At 35.5% G+C, this 24888-nt stretch overlaps 1 protein-coding gene across 1 annotated transcript in view; it reads right to left on the bottom strand.

Moving 5' to 3' along the window:
- The window catches only part of ZNF236 (zinc finger protein 236), a 143820-nt gene that overhangs the window by 6292 nt on the left and 112640 nt on the right, over positions 1–24888 (bottom strand). The window contains 14 exon segments of the mRNA XM_039334422.1: positions 1773–1970; positions 7480–7611; positions 9145–9323; positions 10883–11041; positions 11687–11866; positions 12488–12734; positions 13578–13723; positions 14638–15003; positions 15585–15688; positions 18950–19220; positions 20081–20290; positions 21316–21467; positions 21614–21714; positions 22923–23074. Of these exon segments, the coding sequence (XP_039190356.1) occupies positions 1773–1970; positions 7480–7611; positions 9145–9323; positions 10883–11041; positions 11687–11866; positions 12488–12734; positions 13578–13723; positions 14638–15003; positions 15585–15688; positions 18950–19220; positions 20081–20290; positions 21316–21467; positions 21614–21714; positions 22923–23074 (2597 nt within the window).

Raw genomic sequence — 24888 nt, 5'->3', positions numbered from 1 at the left:
TCAAAGACAGACAGACACCACTAGTTTAATTAAAAGAAGGACTAGGGATGACATAATAGCAATGCTCCAATATCTAAGGGGCTTCCACAAAGAAGAGGGGGCGTCAACCTATTCCCCAAAAAACTGAAGGCAGGACAAGAAGCAACAGATGGAAAGTAATCAAGGAGAGAACCAATCTAAGGAAATATTAATCAATAGAATGGCTTGCCTTCAGAAGCTATGGGTGCTCTAAGACTGGAGGTTTTTAAGAAAAGATTGGACAACCTATCTGAAATGGTGTAAGGCAGGCATGTCAAACTCGCGACGTCACGTGATGTCGTGCGACGTATCAGAGCTTTTTCGCCATTGCTGGCAATGGGGCAGGTGCGACTCCGGTATGATGAAACCGGCCCGCAGGCCGGCAGTTTGACACCCCTGGTATAAGGTTTCTTGCTTGAGCAGGGGGTTGGGCTAGAAGACTAGTCCCTTCCAACTCTGTTATTCTGCTATTTATAATTTCTATATATATTAGAAAGATAAGCACCACATGTGCCTAGATTCCAGATGTATAAAGAACTGCTTATTCGTTTACATTCAAAAATAACAGTTTCTAATTTTTATTGAAGCAAACTATGATTCAGAATGAAATATTTTATTTTCTTCTTCAAAGTAAGATTTAGCATTCTGGAGAACAAGTGGAATTTCCTGCTAATTTGTACTTAAAATAATGTTTAAGGTGACATAATAAAATAAAATATAATGGTATTTATGATTGCAACATTAAATAAAATAGCAAAGCAAGAACACACAAGCAACTGGGTTAACACTTTTGAACACTTCGTCTTCATAAAATCTTTTTCAAGGTTTTAATGAAATACTGAAACACAGAGGTTTCCTTAAGGAAAATCAATGAAGGGCCATGGAATTGCATTGCCTGTACTGCCAAGAGGAACAAAATCCTTTCTGTAAAAAAATGAGCCACCTGGAAGGAAGTTTGCTCATTTGCTAGAAAAAGTGCTTCGCTCCAATTAATAGTTACCATGGAAGTACAGAGCTGAAGGAGTGATAGTAATGCATGGATATTCCAACAATAAGATCAAACAAATCTGGAATCCTGAAGGCAGTGCAAAATTGAATTAAGTGTCAGGGTTGTGAAAAACCTTTAAAAAAGGTGTTCTGCACTATGCATGGGGTGGCAGGGTGATATGCAAAGAGCTTATTTTTAAATTGTTCAAACAGATGCAGATGTGATGCAAAGTCATACGGCTACTTTGGAAGCTGATCTCAGATATTGTTGAATTATTTTGTTCTGTTGGATAGAACATGTTGCAAAACTTCTCCTTAGAAGGTTTTGCATAGTTCTACCATGGTAAAGTTACTACAAATCATGGTAACACCCATTGACAAGTCCATGTTGTTTTCTTGACAGCAATAAGGTTGCCATTTATTCTTTCCTTCTTCTGGAAGATGCCTTCAAATCCCCACTTTTCCCAAATATCCTGATGTTACTTGGAAGTCTCCTATCCAACTAATAATCAGGCTCAACTGTTAAACCTCAGAGGCAAGATAAGATTGATCACAGGTTCCCATTATTTTTTTCCTTCATGGTATTTTCCTACAAGTGCAAGGTCCTTCCCCTCCCCCTCGGATCAATCCAGTATTGGCTGCAACAGGAACTGTCCAACCAGCTTGTCACCCAAGCCTGGTATTGTGAGCTGAGACAGTGATCAGCCCAAAGTCCACCCAGCTAGCTTTTTAAATTTTTATTAAAACTGTTTAATTTTGTCTCGTACCTTAAGATGCGTGGCTCGTTTGAAAGCTTTATTGCAAATATGACAGATGTGGATTCTTTCTTTTCCATGAACTTCCTTACTGTGCTGCATTAGCATGGTGATCGAAGCAAACGTTTGACTACACTCAAAACAATGATGCACACGGGCCTCTTTTTCAATTTGAATACTTTTTGACGGAGTTGGAGAAACCTCACTCACCTGTAACAGGGACATAAAATACACAGACAAATAATTATGGCAAATACAACACTTGTGAGAACATTTAATTGCCTTTTCAGATGTGATACAATTACATCTCAAGCGCTTAATTTTATTATACAGCTTTGACACATGTATTACCCCAATTCTTCCATGTAATAAGGGATTAGTAATCTTGTTAGTAACTTCCTGCAAGATACGTATATACATATGTGGATACAGATCACACATCACACATCAGTAACCTGGTAAAAGAATAAGGGTGTTTAATATTTTTTCACCCCAACTTAGGGATACTGATTTCTCCATGAATGTCTGTTTCATTATATGACAAGAGATTATTCTGCTGTCAAATTACCCCTCGCACATGGACTAGGAAGGCAGGATCAGTTTATCAATCATAACAGGCAACTGCCTCTTCATCTTCTGTATAAACTTTTTTTAGGGTGTTTTTTTCCAGTTTCCCGATCAAACCTACACTCCTGATATTATTATTATAAAATTATGATTATATTATATGGAATGGAGCTTCATACGCGAGCACAAGCGCCCTCTACTCAAGTGCCCTCTGTTTGCAGGCGTGGAGCTTCGCACGTACATGCGCGCTTGCCCATCACTCACACAGCCCGGTTTCTTTGGGTATTAAAGTGATGTTAGCTTCTATAATAATAATAATAATAATAATAAAGTTGGAAGGGACTTTGGAGGTGATCTAGTCCAACCCCCTGCTCAGGCAGGAAACCCTACACTATTTCGGACAAATAGCTGTCCAGTCTCTTCTTAAAAACTTCCAGTGTTGGAGCATTCACCGCTTCTGGAGGCAGGTTGTTCCACTGGTTAATTGTTCTGTCAGGAGATTCTCCTTAGTTCTAGATTGCTTCTCTCCTTGATTAGTTTCCATCTGTTGCTTATTGTCCTACCTTCAGGCGCTTTGGAGAATAGCTTGACTCCCTCTTCTTTGTGGCAGCCCCTGAGATATTGGAAGACTGCTATCATGTCACCCCTCGTCCTTCTCTTCATTAGACTAGACATACCCAATTCCAGCAACCATTCCTTGTATGTTTTAGCCTCCAGTCTCCTTATCATCTGTGTCCATGTATTTGGCATTTTAGCCTCTAAAAGTACTTCATTACATAGTTATTTCATTATTGGACTTAGAGTGTCTTGTAGACATTTATAAAACTCTGCAGTAATCCGTCGGGACCTGGAGTCTTATCATTTTTTTGTCTTTTTATAGCCTCTGTCATCTCCATCACTGATATTTTTTCATTTAAAATGTTTTGTATATTCTCTGGGATTTTTGGTAAATCTGCTTTTTTAATATAGTGCTTTATTTTTTCTTGAGAAGTTTCCTCTATATTGTAAAGTGTCTCATAAAAGTCTTTAGTTATTTTTTTAATTATATCATTTTTGAACTGTAAATCTCCTTTTGAGTCTTGTAGTTCATTTATCAAGTTTCTTTTTTCGTTTTGTATGCTAACCACTTCCCCGGTTTATTAGCATTTTCAAAAAAAATTCTGTTTGGCCCTTTTGATTTGTTCCGCCAATTTTTTCGGCCTCTGCTAGATTTATTTTATGTTTTATTAGTTCCATTTGTTTTTTAAGTGTTTTCATTTGTGTATCTATTGGTAGTTCTGATTCTAATTTCATAAATTTTTCCTTTAGCTTTAACTGTTCTTGTTGTTTTTTCTTTATTCTTTTTCGCCATGTAGGGTTTCAAACAGGCTATGGCTTGGTAGTAAGTTGCAGCCCTGGGGTTGGGGATCCCTGCTCTAGGCAGTTTACAATGTCAGCATTATTTGCATAATGCCCCCAACAGCCTGGGTCCTCATTTTATCTACCGTATTTTCCGGCGTATAAGACGACTTTCTAAACCATGCAAATCTTCTCCGAAGTCGGGGGTCGTCTTATATGCCGAGTCGTCTTCTATGCCGGAAAATACGGTATTTCAGAAAGATGGGAGGCTGAGTCAACCTCGAGCCTCGTTAGGATCAAACTCCAGGCTGTGTGCAGAGTTAGCCTGAAATACTGCACTTTGACCATTGTGCCACCAGGACTCCTCATAGTCCAACATTCATGTATATTTCACTTAATTTCCTCTTTTCTTTTTGAAGAAAGGAGATGACAGCCTTACCAGATAGGCCAGACAGGAAACACAGCCAGCTAAGCTTATTCTACTTTATGGTAAAGCTACATTAATCGAATCTTTCAAGTCTGAAAGTAAAATCTCCTGCCATCTCCTCAAGAAACTAGGGGGATTCCTTCCAAGTCTTTTGCTCCGCTCCCTATCTGTGGACTATGCCCTCTCTTATCTGACTATTTTCTAGGCAGCATCTTTTCACCCTTCTCCCAAAATCTTTCCCACATTCCATTATAGGAGTTTAGAAACTTCTATTCCTGATATGCAATAAGTCTTACGATAATATCTGTTTGAATCCCAAAGACTTGGCTTGTTCCAAACTATGTTTGCTGATTTGTGGTGCAATAATAAACCAAGAATGCAAAACTTCTATCTCAGCCAAGTTGTTGGATGGATAAAAAAGAATATGTAGACCCAAAGTTAAAATCGCAGTTGTGCTTATAACTGTAAAGAGAAACACAGGAACAATTCTGCTTACATTAAGCTATTATTTCCGGGCAAAGTGTTTCTATATGCAGAGTTCTGTATTTGTTATGTGGACTTGGATAGTTTGAGTTGCTGCAGATGACTTGGGCATAACCTAAGTTACCAAGTAAATCTCATAAGTCAATACTGTAATGATTATGACCACAATTTGGATTAGTATAATGGAGATTGAAACCTATAGTCTTTATATTCCATTTTCTAATTCCTCAAAATAAGATTTTCTGTACATTCTGTTAAATTCTCCATGGTTGGAGTGAGGGCAGGGAAAAGGAAGGGAAAACATGCCAGAGGTAAACTTGATGGGATTACTATGAAAATATCCAATATAAAGCCATAGTTTCATCAATTTGCCTACATGTTCTGAAGGCATTGGGGAACTGAACCTGCCCTACTAGTCTTTTGAGAAAACAATACCCACCTACTACTAGCCAGGAATCAGTCTGTCACCCTGTCCACATTTGATAAGAAAGACTAAAAGTTAAAAAGACAAATGCTTTCCAGATGTAAGCAAACCTTTGAATGCAGAAATGTTCTTACCTGATTAATTTTCCTAACGTTTATGTCTCCATCAATCCATCTTTCTGAGTACTCCCACTCTGTGAGCAAAACCAGAGGCAATTCAAGCACTGTGGCTGAAAGCTCTAGGCTTAAGCCCTATCAGCAACAGATGTTCACTAGAGCAGCATTTCCACAGCCCTTGACATAGTTTACATATAGAATGATAACATATATGTACTCTGTATGTGTGTATGTGTGTGCCTGTCTGTATGTCTTAATACTACATAAATGTTTTACTGTGGTATTCTTCAAATAGCAAATAAAAAAACATATCTAGACATCAGTTCCTTGACTTAAGATTGAAAGAGACATTACCCATGAAAAAAAAAAAAACCATCAGGTAAGACTTTCCATTCTTGTGTCATAATTAGTTACTGTTGAAGCAATAAAAAACAATTCTATGAAAGGCAGCAAAGAGGAAGCTTTGTGGTAGACAATGAAATTGAAGAGGGCAAAGAGGAAGCTTTGTGGTAGACAATGAAATTGAAGAGGGCAAACTATCTGCAGCTTATGTTTACAGGAAGACATGCAAGGACATAAAAATTATTAGTGTGGTCAGAGAAATTAATCACAAACCAAATGGGACTAGTTGAGAATAAGAATTAAAGGAGAGGAGAAAAGGAATAGAGCTGGAAGGGACCTTGTAGTGTTTTCAGGAAAGAGAATAGATAGTAGAGCAAGAGTATTTCCTTATGTGTGACCCTCAGAAACAGATTTTATGAATAGTAAGAAACAATCAACAAATACCATATATCATAGCGATACCATAACTCTCTATTAAAGCATGTTAGCTATAAGAAATCAGCTATAGTGGCAAAGGGGCTGATACTGGTATTGAAAGAAAAGCAGAACTTGCTGAGAAGTTAAATGAATTGATAGTATCACTTTTTACTGCAGAGTTAAGTCATATTAAGCCTTTTTTTGGCACAATACATCTGGAAAACTATGTCAAATAGCGCTAATAAATTATATATCTGAATATAATATTCTCCTTAAAAGGATGCAAAGGCAATCAACAGAGATATATGGGAGTCCTTAGTACAGCAAAATCATAAATATTAAGTTGCAAAAATATGAACTGACTTTTAATACTTTATTCTCTCCTTTAAAGTTTCAATGCAAAGATCATCCAAAGAAAGTACTGGTGTAATTAAGTTCAAAATATCAAAAGTAGTCATATTTTGAATCATGTATTATTGTACATATTGTACACATTGCAAAAGCTTGCTGGCCAGGATTTCAGGTTAACTAGGTGGGCCAGGAGGACTTCTCCTAAAGAATACTACACTCATCAGAAAGCCCATTTTAAAGGGATACTTTAAATTAAATTATTTCAAAAGCAATGTTAGCACACTAACAGGGCATCTGTCAAGGATAGCAATGCATATGCCAAAATGCATTTTACATTTAAATTCAATTAATTCTTTAAAAAATGCAAAATGTAGGATCTATCAATCAAACAAAGATTCTTCAGAAACTGGACACAAACAACATGGAAATGGTTATTTTCACTACTGCTCATCCAGGGATCTTATAGGATGCTATTGGAAAAAGACGACACAAGCTAATTCAGCTATCAAATTTACAAGCAACAATCATTAACACTAATATTATAATTAATTTGAAAAACTATGCTAAAAAAAATCCAAAAGAGCAGAATAATCATAGTAAGTTTCTGATTAGTAATGTAAGAGAAAATCAGAAGAATTAAATAACAATGATGATGAGGTGCAACCAGGGCATGTACCAAGAACAAGATAAAATAAGAATAAAACAATCACATAAGAGAATCAAATTTTAAAATAAAAAAAGTTGCATCTAACACCAATAATGTATATCTATGCAAAAATGTGCTGTATTAAATTTACTAGGATAGCTGTGAACAAAAATATCAGCCTAAGGCTACACTTCCATATGTGAGATTCTTCAAACAAATTACTTAGATATATTGGACTTCAAATTTTAGAATCCATTAACTAGAGGTTACATTGACAGGGGATTATGGCAATTGACAATATCTAAAATATATTGGGAGAGTACCAGGCTGGAAAACATTGCAATACACACTATGTGGTTGATTGAACAACAGCCCCCCTATATAAAGGACTGCACTTCAGGTCTCATTTAGAAAAATAACAAATACTACTTTTAATAGAGTGCCATCTCAAATTCTCTTTGGAAGAGCAAACCTCTGTCAAACTGAAGTTTTCATAGATACTATCCCTAATAAAATAAAATAAAATGAGTAAGATAAATGGCAACCTCAGATACAGGACACAAAATGACTGCATTCTCATTCAAGAAAGGCTAATGAAGACTACTTACCTGATAAGTTAATTCATCATGGTTTGGAGGTACTGAATGTGGAGCATGACTGACTAGTATGACCTGCTGCGAGTTTGAATTGGTCTGCCCAGAGAGAGTAGAATCTGTGAGTAAAGCAGGAAACTGTTGACCCTGGCAAAGAAATTGCCAAACGTTTAGAAAAATGTGCAATTAACTCACATCGTTAAAGTCTATGCAACTTAACTTATTTATTATTTAAACTTTCCATGCATAGGTAACTAAAAGTTATCAATAGATAAGATCATTTGCTTGTGAAGTCCCCATGATAACACAGGTGAAATGTGTAACATAAGCATCTATTAATAACCCTAAAATATTTAACTTGTCAAATGTTAGGGTTCACCTTGAATGCAATAATATGTAATGTAAAATTAATTTACTGATAGCCTATAGACCAGTGGCCCCCAACCTTTTGGGTACCAGGGACTGGTGCCATGGAGAAAGATTTTTCCGCGGACCAGAGGAGGCGTGGTTTCGTGTGCTCCCTGCATCCCTCGGATGGGGCTTTGCTTGTTTGCGCGGACCAGTTTCTGGCATGACAAAGACCAGTGCCAGTCCATGGACCGGGGGTCCCTGCTATAGACTATTATCCTATGATCACATTAATGAAAGTTTTGTGTTAAATCTAAATCTATCCAACAAATCACCCTTATGGCACCATCAATTTGTTAATACGTAGAACTAACAAAATTCAAGAGATTTGTCACTCGTTAATAATTTAAAAAAAACTAAACATAAAAAGGCTATATAAAAGACTAATAAACATTTATTTCAGTTTTACATACTTCAAATTGGTTCCTAAGAGGAAAGCAATGAAGATGCAGTATTATATAACATATTCTGATGAACGATTATAACTATTAGACTTGTTTACTGTCCATCTCACTTATATGCTACACTTTGTTATAAAACCATACAGCTAAAAGAAGCACCAATTCGTATTATCCATATTCATATTTGTATCACACTCTATATCCTTCCTTAACACACTTCCAAATTTAAAATATCTCCCACAGTTGTAACTCTCTTCTGTATTTTCTTCTTACTGCAAGGGATGGGTTTATATTTAATCTATGGACATGCTACATGTAGATAAATTAATGGGAAAACTGGAAGGGAAAACAAAAGTCCTTTGTAATTGATGAGAGCTATCGGTCAGCTGGATTCAAACTATTGTTCTGCAAACAAAAGGGCACAACAGAGTTTCTACTCCATTAATTCAGTGCTTCCTGGGCAGAAAAGAAGGGAGCTATATTTGTTAATCTGTGCTTCCCCCTACAGTTCTCATGCCATCTTTAGAATTCCATATTATCTGGAGCAAGTTTTAGGAAGCAAAGAGAATAACAAGAAGAGGGGGGGAAACAACAGAAGTTTGAATGCAAACCCTGAATGTCCCATCTTACCCTTAGGAAACATAAGCAAAAATTCAATCACATAGTGACCTTGAAATATGCAGCACCAGATATATCACAAAGTCGAAACCACATGAAGAGTGAGGTATATAGCATACTTTTAAAAAATATGTTTGGTATTCATTGCTATACAAGCAGGATTTCTTACCTAATGGTTAATATTTTTTTCAAATTCTATACCTTTAGGAAATGTTAAGAACACGATAGAACAGTTCAGAGAAATGATACAAACCTGTGAAGTGATATTAAGTGTGACTGCATCAAGACCAGCAGATAACATACTTTGAGTATCTGCCAGGGTCAATGTGACACTGCCATCTCCTCCCACACCTGGGGATGACATTACTAGATTCTGAGCTGGCTGAGACAGGGGTGGTGTTGCTGGAAGGTTTCCGTTTGACGTGTTAAGTTCTACAAAAAGTATATTGTAAGAATTCAAAATCAGAATCACAATCCATAATTAGAGATGTACAACATTCTTAGATTCTTCATTATTTAGCCATTTTGTAACCCATGCAAAATTTAAATTTCAGCTTCAACTAGAAGTACCATACTCCAAAATAGGTCTGTGCTACTTACCACCTATAAAAAATATGTATTCCCAACAATTAAAATAAATGCTCATTAATGTCTGCTTGCCCTCATATATTCTGCATGCAGCAAACAAATTCAACAGAATAGGCTGGAACCACAGAGATTTTAACAGGCGCTTACATGACATTAACCTGTATTTTGTATAATATCTTGGTACTCCTTCTCCTGACTAATGTGCTTAACATGCATCTGATTTAGAATGTCAGGATTAGGAAGGCTGCACTAGTGTAATTTGTAATGGGAAAGTCAGTCATTACAAAAATATCAATTTTGCCTGGAAACATAGGAGAGAGGGAGGAAAAATTCAAGACTGGTCCACTATGATTATCTTTATAAGAGGGAGGGAGAGACAAACTGTCAGGTTTTCAAGATTCTGCTATTATAGCTTATACAGGTAGTCCTTAACTTACAACAGTTCATTTAGTGACCATTCAAAGTTACAACGCACTGAAAAAAGTGGTGTATGACCGTTTTTCATACTTACAACGGTTGCAGCATCCCCAGGGTCACGTGATCAAAATTCAGATGCTTGGCAACTGGTTCATATTTATGATGGTTGCAGTATCCAGGGGTCATTTTTGTGACCTCCTGACAAGCAAAGTCAATGGGGAAGCCAGATTCACTTAACAACATTACTAACTTAATAACTGCAATGATTCACTTAAGATTGTAAAATGGGGCAAAACTCACTTAACAACATAAATTTGGGGCTCAGTTGTGGTCGTAAGTCAAGGACTACCTGTATACCATAACATATTTTCTTGGGTATTTGTTTCCTAACCTGATCTACCTCAAAAGGTGCCACACCTTTAGCTTAACCTGTCTCAAAAGACTGCTGTGGAGAAAAACAAGAGAAGAGAATGCTATATGTGTTGCCTTGAACTCCTAAATTAAAGCTAGCAGGCAAACAAGCACAAAGTGCACTGAAATTTAGATAAGGTGACCAGGCATTTAGATTACAAGGACATTCAAATATTCAAATGATTACTTTGGTGTGAGGAAAAGCTGTGCAAAGCATCAGTTTGAAGACACAATGCAAAACAACATACTCTCCCCACCACAGTGAAAAGTGATGCTTTTCATGACTGCAAGCTGTTGTTTGGCAGTTCTAGCATATTTTTGGAATGAACTTAAGCCCCTTGGGAAGGTAAACTGTGCCATCTTTGCATCTTGTCAAGGTAAATCACATTCTCTCCATGACCCTATTCCTCCAAACCATGGCTGTCTCACTTACTTCCTACTAAAGATAATCATACGGTTCAAACTAATAATTTATAACATCTTTTCAAAAGTAAATTCCATTGAGTTCATTGTAAACTAGTTTTAAGTAACTATGTGCAAAGGAGCAAGTTTGAGACAAAAAAATGAAAACTCACCTGAAGAACTATTCAATGTTGGGTTTTGAGACAGTAACTGATCATTATTTATAGTTAATGTAGTAGCAGGTGATTGATTAGTGATATTAGGTGTTGCCAATCGTAGGTTTCCATTCAGTTCACTGTTGCCAGAGGAAATGTGTTGAATAAGATCTTGGCCTAAATGGAAAATGGAATTGTTTAGCCACTTCAGATCTAAATTTCACTTTCCTTTTTCAGTAATAAAGCTCTCAGCAATTAGCGCCATCATGAAACTTTATACATTTTATTATTTAAAATGAACAATTTTTCATTTTCAAAAGGGAATAGTTTATTTTTAAACTTCAGAATAAGAGTTTAAGCATGACTAAGCTCTACACTTAAAAGGTCCACTGCATCCTATTTTAATACAAATTGACAAAATCAGTATGTACAGAGAGCATATCTATATAATGAAATAAAGCACAGAATTATTCTCACTTGTATAACAAATTGAGACACAAGTATGCTAAATTTTGTCAAGTTCAAAGTACATAATTATTAATTCTTTCACAATATAAACTGTATATTGCCAAACTGCAGCGCAGTTCCTGTTCACCAAAAGCCTCAAAATTTTCAAAAAAATAATAATTCTAATACATACTCAATTAGTACTAATTAAAGATCAAGGAGAGCTTGTACAAAACTTACTATAACATTACATTTTTAACCCCACCAAATATAACCCCAACAAAAATACTCTAAATCTTCAGCCTAAGACAAACCTGCAAATGAGTTTGTTTCATTAAAACAGAGCCAACTGAGAAGAATCACAATTATACTTGCCAGATATAGTAAGGGTGATCTCTTGAGGGGTTCCTGATGAATTTGTAGTGGTTGAACTAGAAGCATGAGTTAAAACATGACTCAGACCAGAACTATTTATTGTCAGTGTAATCTCATGCTGACCATTGGCAGTTGATACCATTCCCTGTGAAGTCATAACTTGAGAGAGATCCTGTGAACCTGAACATGAGTAAAATAAACTAAATAAAAGTAGTCAGGCTTTGTATTATACATATTTAATGTTATAATGGGGTTGGATACATAACTGAAAAATGTAAGGGAGCTCGCTTTGATGCATATCACATATTAATAGATGCCATAGAAATAATCCAAGAATTGAAATCACAATAGTGGAAAAACAGATGGTCTATCTGGGTTAGATCTGAAGGAGTAGAAGGTTGTTTGTGATTCCTGGGACTAATCTGAAGAATTTTCTTCTAGATTCCTGCAGGGGACCATTTGTAGAACCACCCTTATTGAGAGATCAAATCTTTGTTTTTTCAAAAGAATTAAGCAATCATATTTTAAATTATTTAAGCAATCAAAAAATAGAAAAATATCTCTCAGAGATGGGCCAGGAGGATCATAAGTGATTTCAGGGAGATATTCCTGAGAGAAGTTGAATTTCTGGCCTGTGAGGATAAGATGGCCCTATCTTGATCTATTTTAGAAATTTTTGTTAATAGAAATATGTGTTTTATCAGATTATAGTGGTATGATTATAACATAGGAAAATAACAAGAATTTAAATAATTTTAATCAAAGACCTTCCAGATGAATGTGCTTTCCTACTGTATTTACCTGTAGTAGTTGTAGCCAATACAGATTCTTGCTCAGCCATAGGCCCCATTGTCATATTTGCTGAAGAAGTAACATTGGGCTGTAAGGACAAGCCTGACAAGGGCTGTATTACCACATTTGCTGCTGACACTGTACTTTCTGCTGTCTGTAGGGAGGAGTTCTGAGACACCATACTGGGATCTCCTGTTAGCTGCTGGCTCAGTACATTACCCTGTTGAAGAGTCTGTTGCAAAAGACTGGGGTCAATCTGAAAAGAAACAAGTTCGATAGGAAATATATTCCATTTTTATTTTCTAAATCCGAGTATAATACCCAAGTAAAAGATGTTGGCTTATGTCATGGATAATAACCTGTTCAATCTTACAGATCTGGATAACTTAATGTTTTGTGGTAATGTTACACTGGCTTATTTTGAATATCATCCAATAAAATACAAATTGTGCCAGAAGTTGCCAAATCACAGGATATTTCGTGAATCTGAACCACTTCATTTTCCTTTTTAGCATTAAAAGATCTAAATTTCCCATATCCATTGGCACTCAGCAGACTTCTTATTCCATCTGAAGACCTTCTAGAACTACTGTTTTAAAGTTGGCTTGTTCAAAGCAAAGTGTCAAGTATTATTTAAAAGAAAGCTTCTAAGCGCGACATGAACATAATTAACTTTCTTAGAAAATCAAAATGTTGTACAGCTGCAGGTCAAGGGCTTTCTTTTCACAGTGCCTCACCTCCTGCTAAAAATTTTCAAATATAAAATAGGAGATAATGGGTCAGAAAGATAGCAAAAAATATTCTCAGCAATTACTTATGAAAACGTGAGTGATTCTTCACATTCACCAATTCAACTCTTCTGCACACGGGTAAATCGCCTTTTAGAAGGATGCCTATAACGTTCTCTTAGCAGTTAAAATTTTTGAGTAATTAGAGAGAATTAGAAATCCATATTACTTTTGGGAAGAGGACAAAAAAATAGCACTTAAATATTATTTAGTCATTAAATGAAAGATCTGGAGAGTAAAAGGGATTATGGGCATTTGTCTATGTATAACTTATTATACAGCTTATGAAGGATAATATAGAATAAACCCACCTGTAAAGTAATGTTGTTAATGCTACTAGGATCTATTCCAGAAATTTGAACATTCTGTCCAACCAAGTTGGCAGCAAGTTGCAACTGTATTCCTTCAAGGGTGGCCAAACTACCATCTGTCAAGGATAGAGTTAAATCACCTCCAGCTACCAAAGAAAACAGCCATATTTTATATATATTTCAGTTTTATATACAAAAACTAAGATTAAACATGAATTAATCCCTTTTCTACATCAGTGAATTAAGCAAGCTATACTACCATAATTAAAACTGAAATCCTAAAGTCACTTACTGAGGAATGCCTTACTGAATAACAAATCTTCCTTTTAAATAAATATGCAATACTGCATAGTGATAATACCAATAAAACTGATACTATATGCTGTAAAATTGATTAATTCTGATTGATTTTGATAGCAAAGAAATCAGAGAATATGTGCATTCTACACATACAAATGAATATAAGTAAGCGGGTGTACATACAGTGGGAATGACGCAACACAAATCCATACACAGTAAATGACTAAAACTATTTGTTCCAAAATAATTAGCATTCCATAAAATATAATAAGTCAACCAGAATTTATGGTTTTCAATAATTTTGTTACTAATTAGTACTGCATTTTACTGCTAATTTTATGATGCAACCGATTGAATTTTTTAAAATATTTTACCATTCTCTTCAATTTATTAGTTATTATATCTTATTTCCAAGATATCAATAATCAGGCAGAAATCCTGAAATCATAACAATTGTATTTTTTTCTAATACAACCCAACTGTCTCCCTGCAAAAAAACCCACAAACAAATGTCCTCTCTGAATAACCTTCAAACACACCTGTAAATCTTAAGATGGAGAGACTCAATTAAATATCTATGGAAGCCCCTGTTCAGTGAGCCAAAACTGATGTGACTTTACCAACATCTGTCTTGAAAGTCTCTCTGTCAACATTAACAGGAGCCATAGAAGAGTTTGATTTTGAACAGCATGAACATTTCTACATCACCTTTCCCAAACCGAACCCCCTAGAAAATAGAATGAAACACTTCCATGTTTACCTGACATAGAAGCAGGAAGTATAGCCTGACCAACGATACTTTGCTGGAGCAAATTTTGCTCAAACTGGCCTGTCAGCACCGAATTATTCATGATGAAAACATTAGGATCATTTGTGGATGAATTAAGAAGATTGACTGGCTGTAGACCTTTAGCTGTAGCACGAGAACCAGGTTTCCTGGCTTTCTTGGCCTCTGATTTAAAATGGCACTGTATGTGAGTCTTTCTGCGTCCAGAAGTCCGAAACCTTAATTCACAATGAGGACACTTAAAAGGCTTTGCTCCAGTATGTAGGCGCATATGAACTTTCAAACTCCCTTTTGTAGAAAATGAATTACTACATACATGGCAGCTGAAAAGTTTCTGACCTGGAGAACAATGAAATAGTGTACAGCGAAATATACATTATTTCTGATCACTTATACATTTCTGCTAGATTTTGTTTGGACATTAAAAAACCTGCATTAATGTTTTATAGTATTTGATAAAGAACTTGTTTAGAGGGGACTTCCTCCTAAATCATGACTTACTCCTAAGTTTCAGAGTTTTGAAAAAAAAAATTCTTTTAGGCGTTGAACTAGACAAAGTCAGATAGTATACGTCAAATATATTGGTTATACTATAACCATTTAACCAGCTTTCAGACAATTAAGTGGAAGAAAAAATACATGGGGGGAGGGAGGGAAACCAAACAGTATACTTAAGTATTAAAAGCTAAATTGTTAATTCATTAGAAAGTCAAGCATCTTTGCCAGATTACCAGACTAAAATACAAGGTACAGTACCGTATTTTCCGGCGTATAAGACAACTTTCTAGACATGGAAATCGGCACCGAAGTCGGGGTCATCTTATACACTGGATCGCCTTATACGCCGGAAAATGCGGTATATATCTGATGTTTATTCACGATTATCTAATTAAGCTGGAAGTGCTCATGATCTTACATACCTGTGTGTGTTTTTACATGACAGTCCAAAGTCGACTTTACAGTAAAACTTTTTCCACATTCATCACATTTATAAGGCTTTTCTCCCGTATGGATACGTACATGCCTAGCCAAAGATATTTGTTCTAATCATTAAAAGGTATATTATGTTTATTAAAATAGCTAACAAGTTTCAGTTGGGCCTCATCTTCAATTAGGCCTCATTTTCCTATAGAATTATCAAAACTCTATGGTCTACATTCAACACAGCCTAAGCAAATAGTAAAAATCATTTTTTTAAAATACGCTTATAATATACTGTACTTTCCAAACTTGATTCTGAGTACAGATTTAGGAGATACATATTTGTAAATAATTTGACATGGGGGAAGAAATTATTATATACAGTCCACTTTAACTCTGAGAGATTCAGTTGTTATATCATGTTCTCCTGTACAGTATTAAATGACTTTCACCTCCACTATTGGGCTGAGGAGGGAGGAATTTCTGTGTTTTTATAAAGTGCATAACCTGTATAGTATTTTCAGTTGTATTGATCACCAAGATGCAATATATGTCTAGTTTCACCCTTAGTGGGACTCATCAGGCATACACCTGATAAGTCTCAATAAGGATGAAGCCAATCACATATTGCCTCCCAATGGTTAATATAACTTTGTAAAGTAAAGAATAAAGAATTATTTCATGGAAAAATTATAATCTGAATATAAGGGGATGATAAAAATAGTACCGTAAATGCCGGCGTATAAGACAACTTCCACGAGCGCTGAAATCAGCGCCAAAGACGGGGGTCGTCTTATACGCCGAGTCGTCTTATACGCCGGAAATACTGGTAGTTTCCGGCGTATAAGACGATGTTCTAGGAATGCGGCCCGGCTATAAAGACGGGGGTCGTCTTATACACCGGGTCACCTAATACACCGGCATATACGGTATTTAGCCAAGAAGTCCATAGACCAGTTGTTATTTAAGTAGTCAAAACTAGTGCTTTGCTGCAGATGATCACAAGTTGTATGTGCATGTATGAGAAAAACATTAAACTATCAAAACTGCCTGTGCATGCATTTAATTGTATCATTGAATATAAACTCTTCAAAAGTAATAAAACATATGGCATTTTATTGTAACTACTAAAATCCAAAGAACATGAGATAATAGAGCTATATCTACACTTTACTGCAGAATGCTTTCAAAATTTGGTTTCAGTGTGACCAGCTTCTAACTGGAAAATAATGTCATCAAAATACTGAGCATGTAGTTAGTACTGAACTGACAGACGAGACCCTGCCAACATTGAGAAGTCAGACGGTCTTGTAAAGAGTTACTCATTAATCTTAAGATTAATGTAAATAAGACTAAAATTTTACCTAAAAATATGTCGAGCCAGGAGAAGCAGACTTTGGTTAACTTGACGGGTTTTGAGATTGTTAATAAGGTAAAATATTTGGGGGTGATGCTGTCTGTTTCTAATGCAAAATTATTTAAAAATAATTATGAAAGGTTGTGGGTCAGGGTACAGAAGGACTTGAAGAACTGGGAAAAGCTGCAATTATCCCTTATGGGAAGAATTGCAGTGATAAAAATGAATATTCTACCCAAGTTTCTTTTTTTGTTTCAAATGTTACCAATTTTGAAAAATGAGATTAATTTAAATGAGTGGCAGAAGGGTCTCAATAAATTTATTTGGGCAGGGAAAAAACCAAGGGTTAAGTTCAAAATTATGCAAGACTTCCGTGAGAGGGGTGGACTCAAGGTACCAAATTTGAAATTATATTATGATGCGGTGGTTTTAACATTAATTAGTGACTGGGTAAATTTGACAAATTCTGAGATACTTTATTTAGAGGGATGGGATTTACTTTATGGGTGGCATGCCTATTTAATATTTAATAAAAAAATAGATTGGGCTTTTAAATCTCATATTTTAAGAATTTCTTTACTTAGGATTTGGAGAAAATATTATAAAAGTGATTTTAAAGTACCATTATGGGCTATACCTTGGCAAGCGATAGAAGGAATAAAAAGAGGGGTTAAAATGGATATGGTGTCTTATAGACAGTTACTTAAATGGGATGGACAAAACTGGCAATTAAAATCACGGGAAGAATTAGCACAAGAAAATTTTACTTATTCTTGGTTCCAATATAGGCAACTACTAGATAGATGGAAGATGGATTGTAAGGTGGGTTTTCTTAGAGAAGATGAAATTCTTATTAAGCAACTGAAGGATCAAAGACAAACCCACATTAAGAGAATTTATGGGGTTTTAGTTGAATTGGACTCAGAAACGGAACTAATTAAAGATTGTATGATTAGATGGGCGCAGAACTTTGGTGAGCCAGTTTCATTGGACACCTGGGAAACTATTTGGGTGAGAAATGTCAAATTTACTCAAGCACAGAATTTAAGGGAGAATTTTTATAAAATGTTTTATAGATGGCACCTTGATCCACAAAAAATGTCTTACATGTACCCTGACGTGCAACCCAAATGTTGGAGATGTGGTTATAAGGAGGCTTCCTATTATCATATTTGGTGGTCATGCAGAGAGATAAAAGCATTTTGGATCAAAATATGGTGGAATATCCAGAGAATTTTTAGAAGGAGGGTAAAATTTACTCCGCAATTATTTTTGTTAGGTATTGTTACAGATTGTGATACAAAGGAGGTTGTATTGATGTTAAATTTGATCACAGCCGCGAGGCTGTTAGTTGGACAATATTGGAAGAAGGAATCTTTGCCTACATTGCAGGAATGGTTTTTTAAAGTAGCTTATTTGGCGGAAATGGCAAAGATTTCGGCTTTCTTAAAGCAACAAACGCAAGAGAAGTTTTTTGCTATTTGGGACAAATGGATAAAATTTATACAATCTAGATTGGGTATACAAAAATATCATATAGCTTTTTCATAAGTTTTATTTTCATATATATTATAGATATCTTTTTTTATATATATAAATATAAAGTTTTTATTTTAATTTTTATTTTTATTTCTTAAGCCTATATTCTGCTCTGGGAAGCTCAGGGGGGGGAAGGGAGGGTTTTTGGGAGGGGTGTGGGATGGGTTTTTTTTTTTTATATGTATTGTTTAATTTTTTTCTTTTGTATATGTTGTTTTTTGTTTTGTATTGTTTTTGTTTTTCTTGTAAAATTTATAAAACTTTTAATAATAAAAAAAAAAGAGTTACTCAGAGATAGTACAAACTACTGTAGCTGGTGTGGCAGGTGGTACCCATTTGCTCAGGTTTATATGCAAATGACCATTGGAAGGTTGCTTGCCTCTTCCTTTTAATTAAGGATAAAAGAAACTAAAATGCAAAGTAATATAATTAATATATCAAAACTAAAAAAAATCTACATCCACTTACCTAACTAAGTCACTAGGTTTTTTAAAGCTTTTTGGACAGTAACTACAACAATTGGCATATTTTGGCTCAGCCTCCATTTCTGCTTGTTTGTCTTTGATTTCACTAATCCTGTCCTTTTCTGCTGCAGACTGGACCAGTACTTTTTCAGAGACAGTGGCACTTTCTTGAGGTCTAATCTTTGCAAGTTCAGCTGTTTCCTCCTCTGTGAATGTGATAACACCTGGCCTAGATTTTCGAGAGCTTGTCTTTTCAGATGCTGCCTCTTCTTCTTCTGCATAATTAAATAGGAAAGCAACACTTTTAAGGACCTAGTAATACCAACCAAAAACTTCTTGGATGTTAATGCAAAATCCAGTTATTCATAGCAATTATACAAAAGTACAGATACTCCAAGCTTAAAGGGCATCAGATATGTGTCTGCAAGGCCACTACATGGTCTATGTCAACTAACAACACAATATTGTGATGCATGTTCTCTTTCAAATTATAAAAATCTAATTATACAATTCCAGGCAAAAAAAATCCTATAATTTTTTATGCTAAAGAATATAGCTAATTCTGAATTTACAACCACAATTGGGACCAGAATATTTTTGAGCAAAGTTTTTGAGCAAAGTGGTGCTAAGTGAGATGCCCATGACTGCTTTGCTCAATGACTGCAATCCTGGCATTCCTGGTTGTGATTGTTAAGTGCTCTCCCAGGTTATTAAAGAGACAGAACAAAATATCTATTTGCTGATACTCTCCTGATAGCCCACCAAGGGCTTTCCTTCCCCTCTGTGCACAAAGGATTTCAGTTCCGCTCTCCCCACCACCACCACCACCACCATCTCTCTTGGTTTCCCCACTGAATTTCTTGGAAAGCCAGCAGAGAAAATTGCAAATGACGATCACATGATCACAGGGAGCTTGGCAACTGGTTATAAATGTGAGCCAACTGCCAAGTACTGAAAATAGAGTCATGTGATGGAGAGAAAGAGATCCAATATTTTTACAAAGGCCAGAAGTGCTTTATGGGTTGTAGAGCATCCTCTTCAAGACTGTCATAACTTTGAATGCTATTTAAACAACCAATCGTAAGTCAAGGCTAATTGTAATATGCTTTTCTGCTACATAGAGAAAGTTGCTTACCCCCTCCAGCTACTTCTCCCGTTGCTGCTGTTGAAGACACTGCTTGATGCTTTTTCATATGTTTTTTACAGTGAACTGTGGTTCTGAAGCTTTCATCACAAAATGGGCACTTGTAGGGCTTCATACTCATATGAGTTGTCATATGTCTAGTAAGGCTTCCATTGGTGGTGAAGGAAGTATTACAAATACTGCAACTGAATGCTTTAACTCCTGGGGGAAAAACAGAGGAAAATAAATAAAAATAGGGAGTGGTAGTTATATAATTCATCTCTACATCAAAATGATACAAAACAAAGGCAAATGTGAAAACATACTCTGATGACTTCCAATTAGTTCCACAGATGTATTTTTATTTATTCACCACATTTTTAATCTATGTTCAGCTGCAATATAAGGTTACTCCTCCCCTACAAAAGTATTCAAAAGAATCCTATAAAATTAGGGCAATAAAGACTGGCTAGTTCTATCACCAAATGAGCTTCATGGCTGCGTGAGGATTTCAAATCTATTCTCTCATTACTACTTCAGTTTTCTCAACAAATCACTACACTGATGCCACTTTTTGTGAATTTATAAAAGATTTTGTAACTGGTAACTATTAATCCCATTAATTAAATGGAACCTCCATGATGAAAGCAATATACAATATATTCTACTTTCTGGAAATAGTCATGATCACCTATATAAATATATATATATATCTTTTCTTTGGACTGCACAGTAGCTTTCAATAGATTACTGGAATAATGGAAGAAAGATGAATAGTCCTCAACTTGCAACAGTTAATTTAGTGACCATTCAAAGTTACGACAACAGTGAAAAAAAAATGACCTACGACAGTTTTTCAAACTTACAACCGTTACAGCATCTCCATGGTTATGTGATCAAAATTCAGATGCTTGGCAATTGACTCGTGTTTATGACAGTCACAGTGTCCCAGGATCATGTGACCACTGTTTGTAACTTTCTGACAAGCAAAGTCAGTTGGGATGTCAGTTTCACTTAAAAACCATGTTATTAACTTAACAGCTGCAGTGACTCACTTAACAACTATGGCAAGAAATGTCATAAAATGGGGCAAAACTCACTTAACAACTGTCTCAATTAGCCACAGAAATTTTGAGCTCAATTATGGTCATAAGTGAAGGACTATCTGTATCTCCAGGCATGATCCCATTGTACTACTGTCCATTTTAAGTAAGCAAGGGAGCTAAATATTAGCAAAATTTCATCACCTGTATGTGTTTTCTCATGAGATTTAAGAACTCCAGAAGAGACAAATCCCCGGCCACAGAGTTGACATTTATAAGGCTTCTCCCCAGTGTGTGAACGGACATGCTGCTTCAAGTGGCTAGATTTCTTGAAGCCCTTATTGCAATACTCACACCTATTAAAATGAAAGTTTCCGTTGAATAAAATGAAACAAAAGAATTGATGAATACCTATGAATATGTGAAAAAAATTACAGTTTCTAACTTAATGCTAGCAAAACACACACATATATATATATACACCTTTTGAAGTGTGACATACCTGTAAGATCTCTTGCTTTGATCATCGGTATCTTCCAGAAACTGGGAACGCTGGTTATGCATCTCAAGGTCTGATGATTGATCTTGAACTAACCGGGTAGCCTGGTTATCAATAATTGAAATAAATCTTTTAAATGTACAATGGATAATAACTTCTGACTGAGCCCATAAGGGTAGAAGATCTAAACCCACGTGATTCCAAAATGCCACAATCCTATTCTGAGCATAGATTATTTCTCTGATTTAAATAAATATTTTAATTTTGGAGAAAAAAAAATATTTATATATAGGTTTCTTTTCTACCAAAATGCATTTTCAAGATGGCTAACTATGCAATACAGAACTAATGATCAAAACATAAAAGCAAATAAAAGGAATACATGAAAAAAAGGTATCCAATAGTTAACTTTTACTTTACCAGTAAGTCAGTCTAAAAGTCAAGGCTTATGTGAAAAAAAGTATGAAGATACATTCTATGAAGAAAATTTTAGCATCGAGGTTCCAAATGTGGATTTCCAGCATTTGGCAGAAGCAACTGAAAAGGCCTGCTGTAGCATTCTTTATGGTAGAAGTGTTTTTCAAATATCCTGCTTACAGGTTTTCACCTATAGTCATAACAGGGCTTAGATATATATTTGTAACTAGTAAAATTGCAATAAAGGAATCATAACCTTATTTATAACTGGCTCTGAGAAGAATTTCACTGCAATATAATATAGGAAGTCATCCAAATGGGATGAATTTAGCAGAGATCTGATACAAAACCAGTAATGAGTTCAATTGGTATATTAATTTTAGTTATATAAAATAATAGACATTGCTGAAATATGACCATGAAAAAGACAGTTTTTGACACTGGAAAACTAATTCTTCAAAAGGACAATAAATCCTCCCAAATAATTCCTAAGTTATATCTACCTTTTGACTGCAGTCTTATCCACATTGAGCTTCTATTAATTCTCCATTACCAAGCCAATCCATCTAAATCAGCTATTACATTCAGCACAATCTTCTGAAATTGGATCCAAGGATCTAACTAGATTTCTAAGACTTGCCAAAAAGATGCCTTTGAGGTATTTCTCAACTAGATATACTATGGTTCTCTTTTTAAATACCAAGGTTCAAGAGACTGACAAGAGAGAGTTATAAAATTCTTTCAGTTCCTGAAGCTGATCATCCATCAAAGCTATCTCTGTCTTATTATTAGCCTTGAAATCACATAAAAAAACAGATCTCATCCAAAATCTCATCCAGAGTCTCAAATTAGAAACAGCACGAATAGTTTCTTCAACCTTTTAATAAATACTTACTACATTGATAGTGTCAGGGGCAGGAACCTGAAGCAGATTTGGTTGATGGTAGCTTGTTGAAAGAGCCTGAGATTCGAGAGTGCTTGAATCCTGAAGCTGCTGTACTGCTGGAAACTGATTTGGTTGACTGTAGCCATCATTAACTGTAAAACCTGGTACAAATACAAATGAACAAAACAACCCCCTATTTTTTTTAACACAAACACAGCTAAAACAACAACAACCAAAAAATCCTTCACAACTCAGGTTTCGCTAACTAAATGAGCTCTTTAACATGATTCATATAAAATAGCATCTTGAACTCAGCAAACAGGAATGCAAGGAAAATCTCTTTCCAAATCTCTGGGATAGATCCAAGATTGGAACAAATTGTTGCACTGGTCAATAATCCTTCACTTCTCCTCTGTCTTGGCAAGACCGTGAGATATTATTTCAAAGTTTATGTAAGTAATACCACCATAGTATCATATTTTAAAAGCCTGACACACCATGATTTGGATATAATGGGACAGCTGAATAATGTTAATGATCCTTAGCATTAGCTAATCCATACATGTATTAGCTCCCATTAGGGTCACCTTCACCAATAAAATCAAAAGGTGAAGCTAAGGATAATTAAGTTAAGTGTAGGTATGATTCTATAGAAATGAGGAAAGACAGCCCATCTAGGAATATGAAAACTAGAAGAAGACAATGACAAACTATTTATTGCTGACTTGTGTGGCAGATGATGACACATTTTCCCCAATACAGACTGGCCTTCTCTCTAAATATAGAGCGCCAAATCAAAAACGTAAGAAGATTGGTTCCTGAAAGAAGAACTCCTTATTTTTTCCCCCTCTTCCATTCAATTGTGTCCAATTCTCGGAGACTGACTGGATAACCTAGAACTAAGGAGAAATGTCCTGGCAGTTAGAACAATTAACCAGTGGAACAACCTGCCTCCAGAAGTTGTGAATGCTCCAACACTGGAAGTTTTTAAGAGATTGGACAACCATTTGTCTGAAATGGTATTAGGGTTTCCTGCTTGAGTAGGGGATTGGACTAGAAGACCTCCAAGGTCCCTTCCAACACTATTATTGTTAATGTTATTGATAATTCCCTGCAGTTTCTTCAGCAAGGTTTTTTAGAAGTGACTTGCCATTGTCTCCTTCCTAGGGCAGAGAGAAAGTGAATAAAATGATAGAAGAAATGAACAAATGTAAAACATTCTAAGGATTTAGAAGGTCACTTACCTTTCATTTTCCTTCTTTTATACAGTAATTTCTACAGAACATAAATTGAAGTTTCCTTTAATTCAGAGCCGTTCACATTTTGAATTTGTGTACACATGCATGTGTCTAAGAGGTTGACCCAGTACCCTTTATCTTCCTTATTACCCACCAAATAAAGCAGGAACAAATATTGATATAAGTGTGTGCCCTAATCCAAGGAAAAAATAATCACACAACAATTCTCCTCAAATTGAATCTACAACATAGAGCATTATTTCTTCCTTTTAAGTGATGTAATTTACAAGTGCAATACTGCACAGAAAAGCACTGTCTCTTTGAAGTCAGTTTTCCCTTCTACTGCTTCCTTCTTTTCTTAAAAAGAACAGAGTTCCATAAAAAGTGGAGGTAACTGCTGAAAATGCAGCGAAGGGAGGATGCAATAACTTTCCATATTTACTTGTTACAAAATCCATGGCTACCATTGACCTGGAAGTCTTTCAAGCAGATTGGAAAATTATTTGCTTAGTGTATTATATGGTAGTTAAATCTGAGGGGCTTTTTATTCTTCACAATAGGCAAATTTGAATAATGAAGTCTTGGCTGCATAAACCAGGATATGCATGAGCTTTATGTGTACCACCTTTTAACCCCTTTCTGCTCTTCAGATTTATTAAAAAACCAGTCAGGAAGCCTTCCACTGATTCAAACAGGGGAAATTGTGGTTAATAAATTCTTATATCAGGATATGAAAT

Source organism: Crotalus tigris, unplaced genomic scaffold (genome assembly GCF_016545835.1).
Source record: "Crotalus tigris isolate CLP2741 ecotype Arizona unplaced genomic scaffold, ASM1654583v1 scf7180000017630.2799268, whole genome shotgun sequence".
Taxonomy (NCBI): domain Eukaryota; kingdom Metazoa; phylum Chordata; class Lepidosauria; order Squamata; family Viperidae; genus Crotalus; species Crotalus tigris.
The sequence above is the reverse complement of the archived record's forward strand: the minus strand, read 5'-3'. Positions and strand labels throughout refer to the sequence as shown.